At 37.5% G+C, this 5,929-nt stretch overlaps 1 protein-coding gene across 1 annotated transcript; it reads right to left on the reverse strand.

Moving 5' to 3' along the window:
• Positions 1-5,218: 5,218 nt before the first annotated feature.
• On the reverse strand, positions 5,219-5,662 carry LOC143891721 (uncharacterized). The gene has a single exon (XM_077396257.1). The coding sequence runs from the start codon at positions 5,660-5,662 to the stop codon at positions 5,219-5,221; it is 444 nt and encodes a 147-aa protein (XP_077252372.1).
• Positions 5,663-5,929: the final 267 nt, after the last annotated feature.

Consider the following 5,929-nt stretch of genomic DNA (forward strand, 5'->3'; position numbering starts at 1 on the left):
CAAGGTTGATTGCCCCTGATAAGCGCAGCTACACCCGAGCTCTGTGTGCCTTTTAAAGGGTTGCGAGGAGAAACCCTAATATCTTTGATACCAATAGTAATAAAAAAAATGGAAAATTCCCTCCCCCACATCCCCACCCCCAGCAAATGCCTGTGAAAAAACATTTGTAACTAATCGTGTAGGGGATTTTGGTTTATTATTAGGAATCTTTGGTCTTTGGTTCATTATTAGGAATCTTATGTCTTTTTGGATAACAGGTAGTTTCGAGCAGAGGACTGAAAATCAGCGTGTCACCAATTCAAATCTGGTTCCTAGCGCGTGGTTATTAGATCTAGCCATAAGAAGAATGCTTGGTATAAATAACTCACTTCTTGTTCTTCGACCCCCTCAGTCACTATGAACGCCCTCCTATCAGTGCAATGGGATGTGTCTATTTATCTATCTCTTGACTGAAAATATTATTTTAGTGCACTCAAACGAAACCCATTCTTACCACAAGCTTTAATAATATGGCCATGATCTGTCATTACATGCGACTATGTCCACTATAGAAAGAAGTAAAGAAATATCTAACCTGCTAGTTAATACTAGAAACAAGCTCAGTTGGTAGAGCTACACTCTTGCAATGGAGTTGTTGCGATTGCGGATTGCCACACACACACACACACACACACATTGAGTGCCTTTTAAAACGTGGGTTGCCAAGAGGAACCCTAAAATCTTTGATATTAATAGTAATCAAATAAATGGAAAACCTTGTGATGTGTGTGTGTAGAGAGAGACATATTTTCTATAATAAGTAAATGCTGTAATTTGTGATATTGGAGGCTGGATATGATTCTTCCTATTATAGGTTTCTAAAGTGGGACTCGTTAAATAAAATTGTTTATAGCGAGTATCTAGTTTCTAAGCATATTTGGTCTCCAAGTTCGTAAGATTTGGTTTTAGAAAGTGAGTTTAAATTGAAGTAGGCATGCTTTCAATATAAAAGGTGATTGTAATGTTTTCTTGTATATAATGATCTGAAATGATGTTCTTTAATTAATAAAATGGACTGTCTTGAGAAATATTGCATCAGTTGTGACAGATTTGCTGCTTTTGATTACTTGGGACACCTAGGGCCAGTGTATGTGGCAATCAACCCCATTGAATCCTTCTGATGTGAAGTCATCAACCCCTCTGCAGTTAATGATACACTGCTGTTGGGTGTCCCAAGTAATGAAAAGGGGGCGGATATATCACTTCCCTTTATTTATTGTAGCACGTGATGTCTTTGTATTTTTTGTTGGATATGGATTCCGTTGGTTTTCTATGGATTATTGTCTAATTAATGATGATTTCACGTTATGGGAGAAAGCGGCATCGCATCTAGATACATTTGAAGAAGCCAAATGGAGGCGATTAATGCATGGCCTAGAAAGGTTGTTTAAGCTATGTCGATTTTTCATTTGCACTTTTGAACTACCCCTCTTTGACAATTCTCTTGCATGATTGGAGTGAGATTATCTTCTTGAAAAGATTGTGGAGAGAGAACACGTTTCGCATGTTGCATAGCCCCGCTTTTGACTTACACGATATATGATTTATGCATGTACTCAGACTTAGTCCCATGCAAGGTTATAAGAGGAATACAAAGATAAGAAAAGAAGCAATAAATAGGAAAGGCAATGGTGAAATGCATGCATGTGTATTGCTCATAGTTAGCAAAATGTCGTTTCTTTAATTGGTTTGCCATTTAACACTCTAGCTGACCCCAACTAGTTTGGGACCATGGCTTAGTTGAGATGAGTTGTAGTTGCCATTTAATACTCTATTCAAAACTAGCAAGACCTTCAAAACGTAGTATTGTAATGACACGAACAAGAATCCAAACAAAAACATAAAAGAAGAAAACGATAAGACAAGTGGAGAAAAAGGAAAACCACAAGACATGGATTTAAAGGTAAGAAAAAGTACAGAATCATCTATATTTTTTCATAGCAGACATATTCATACACAACTGATGCAATATTTCTTAAGACACTCCATTTTATTAAATAAAGAAAATCACTTCATCCTTATCTCTATTTTTTTTAATTTAACATCACTTCTGATCATTATCTACAAGAATACATGTCAATCACCTTTATAAAGAAAAGAATGCCTAATTGTATTTAAACTCGCTTTTAACAAGTAAATCATATGAACTTGGAGACCCAACTTGCTCAGAAACTAGATTGTCATTATAAACAACCCTATTTAACGAGTCCCACTTTAGAAACTTAGGCTGTGTTCAACAATCATTCTCTGCCTACATTCTCGGGTGTGGAGAATGAGAAATCCCAAAAAGTAGGTTCCATGATATTTGCTAACAAGATCCACTATGCTTATTTTTGTGAATTCCTTTTTTGTTGTTGTTTAAGAATGATAAATAATGTGATTTTCCGAAGCGACTATGATCCGCTTCGGAAGATTGTCATTATCCTGTTTTCGCCCGCTCGTAGACAAATCCTGGAAATGTTAACCGAACACACCCTTAGAATTTAGGGAATCCTATCTAGTCTCCAGTTCCACGAATTACAGCATTTACTTATTAGAGACAGTATAGTAAATACTTTGCAAACTAAGAAAAAGTGATAAGACTGACACACTTATAAGTTCTGGTGTGGTAGGAACAATATGGGGATCTAGGTCTCTTGATTAACAAATCAACCTACGGTTATACTTGTAGTTGGCACAAGGTAGATAGTAGCGTCGGGATCAGAGTTATTACAATATCATGCAGACGAGCGAGCAATGGGCTAAAACTTGAGGAACGTTTAGCTGCATGCATCATTTATCTACAAGAACCAAGAAAAATTGCAAAATGCCAAGGAACCAGTTGGGAAGAACAAGAAGCAATATCAACCGCTTGCATTTCACCATACGAATAGCATCTATCGAAAAGTTAAGCCTACATATACATTAGAGAAAGACATCAATTGTGTATAGACAGAACCGTTGCAATCATACCGGAAAGGATGCTTCCTTTCTAAAGTTAGGAAACTCCCAGATTAATGAATGAAAGTTTATTAAAATAGAAATAAAAGACAAAATGGAGATCACATAAACAATTCCTCATATGTCTTTCAAATATACCATCTATATGTAGTGTAAACTAGCGATAACTTGAAAACATAGTGCTATAACAAGTCATGCAGACACTATCAAGAATCGAAAGTCAAAACAGAAACAAAAAAAGAAGAAAAAGATGAAAAAAATGAAAAAAAACAGAAGGCATGGTTTCAAAGGAAAGAATAAAACATCGGATCATTCTTTCTAACCCAATCACTTGTCAAGAAAAGTACTCAAATAAACAACGAAATCACGTACGAGCATCCAAACAAAATAAAGAAATGATAAATAAAATAATAAAAAAATAAAATACATAGAATTAAAAAATGTAATAGATCCATGGTCCCAAATTTCAGTTTCTGAATGCGTTTCGGTCCTCACCAAAACCGAAATTTCGGCCGAAATTTGACAAAACCTTTAAATATAATATTTTATCTTATAGACGAAATTTCAGTAATTTTGGCCGAAATTTCGGTAATTTTGGGAAAATCTTAAATAATTTAAGATTGTTCTTAAATTTCTAACGAAATTTCGGAAACAACTTCGCAATTTCGAAATTTCAGTTGAAATCGTGTAACTTTTTAGGCATTTGCGATTTTGGTTTCGGGGTTGACCAACATCCGTGGAATTTAAAACCATGAAAAGATCCTCATTTCTACATGTCATGCAAACTCGAACCAACATCAGAATAAAAAACAAAAAACAAAGAAAACAAATCCTACTAAACATGCAGCAATTCCAAACCCTAGGTTTTGAAATTAAACTAATCAAGACATCAAAAAAACATGACATAGTAGTAAGAAACTGATCTTGAGATTTTCTCACTGCAAACTCAAACCAACATCAAAATAAAAAGACTAACGGAGAAACCAAAATCTTACTAAACATGCAACAGCTACAAACCCTAGATTTTGAAATCATGCAACCTGACATAGTAGTAAGAAACTGATCTCGATATTTTCTCCCTAACAACGAAGATTTCTCAACTCTCATAACATAAAGCTCAAAGAATCCTTCTCATCGCAAGAATATTCGAAACCAAAGCCTAATAGAGAGAGAGTAAAAATACTTAAAAATGAGACATGCAGTAGGGAAAAAGGAGCTAAAAGGAAGAGAAGAACAAAAGATTACACCTGCTGGAAAATTACCGATTTTTCCCCAGAATATGATGACCGAACGAGAACTATAAAGTTTCAGAGGACTCGGTATCTCACTCTCCGTCTCTCGAACAAAGCTCTCTCTCTCTCTCTGACATTTTCAGGGTCTGAATATGTTTTTTTCGCTATTTATAAGCGTGATGAGTAAAACGCCCTTCTTGTGGTAAAGGAATTACTATGAGGTGGTCCCTGTGTCTCTTATAGTTAATTTGATTATGATCTCCTAGGAGTATAGTAAATTGATCAATATACCTCTCCCTCTTCTTCTTTTTTTATGAAAATGACAATATGCCTCTGTTTGAAGTATTGTTGATTAGATGTATTGTCTTACTTCAATTAGTGATCACTATGTGAATACAAAATTTTATGGCGATCCCCAAGGAGTATAGAGAATTGAAGTGTGAATGTTGATTAGATGTACTGTGGAACTTTAATTAGTAATTATTATGTTGATACAATATTTTATGGAGTTATTTTGGTTATTCGGGGAGTGTTTATATTTGTCGGAGAAGTTAGGAGTTTAGGTTAGTTCGCTAATTATCAAGGGGTTTTTTGGGGATGTGGTGGTGATATTTTGGTTACGTGTCGATTGTTTACGTCAATCCAGGGAGTTCAGAGAGTTCTGCTTTGAGGACTCCTTTCTCGGGGCTCCCGTCGTCCTCCTTCACATATTTCTTTAGGTGTCCTCTCTTTATCAGCAATTCGATTTCTTCTTTGAGATGTCGGCACTCATCTGTGTCGTGCCCATGGTCTTTGTGATATCGACAATATTTTGTTTCGTCTCTCTTGTTTCCTTTTGACAACATTTTCACCGGCCATATGAGGAAGTCCTCTTCTTTGATTGGTACTAGTATGAGGGTTCTTGAGGTGTTAAGAGGCATGTAATTCTCTTCTCTTCTCTGAGGGCTTCGTTCTTTCCTCGGCAGTTTGTCGTCCCTACGCTGCTTCGTAGGATTTTTCTCTTCTTCTTAGGCTCTCCTCTGGTTTGAGTTTAGGGCGGCCAGTGTTTCCTCGACGGAGATATACTCCTCTACGCCAGCCATGAGATCAGCTAGGAAGAGCGGATTTCTGCGGGTTACAGCTCGTCGGAATTCATTGGATTTGGCCCCTGCGAGGATTGCATTTGTGGTGGCCGAGGGTTCTAGGTTTTGGACTTGGAGAGCCTCCCTGTTGAATCGGCCCACGAACGCCTTTAGAGGTTCATCGTCTCCTTGTCTCATGGCCATCAACGAGGCCGCAGTCTTTCGCGGTCTTCGGCTGCTCATGAAGTGTCGAACTAGGTCTTCTCCGAATTCTTCAAAAGTATCAATGGAGTTCGATTTTAAACGAGAATACCAATCTCTCGCGGCCCCTGTAAGAGTAGTCAGCAAGGCTCTGCAAAGGAAGCCGTCAGAAGCACCGTGAAGGAGCATTATGGTTCTGAACGTCTCTAGATGGTCTACTAGGTCGGTGGTTCCATCTTATTGCGGAATTGAAGGCATCTTGAACCCTATATAGATGTTGGTGCATGCAGTACTCTATCCGTGAAGGGAGGTCTACTAGAGAACGGCCTCAGAGTGGTCGGTTGTGATCTTTTGCTAGCTCTTCAATTCGGTGGTCTATCTCTTCGAATTTTCGCAGCACATGATTAGTTCTTTTCTCCATTCGGCTGGCTTGTTTGTTCCCCTTTTCCACAATGG

Source organism: Tasmannia lanceolata, unplaced genomic scaffold (genome assembly GCF_043159265.1).
Source record: "Tasmannia lanceolata isolate RefF3 unplaced genomic scaffold, GAP_Taslan_0.1 ptg000015l, whole genome shotgun sequence".
Classification (NCBI taxonomy): domain Eukaryota; kingdom Viridiplantae; phylum Streptophyta; class Magnoliopsida; order Canellales; family Winteraceae; genus Tasmannia; species Tasmannia lanceolata.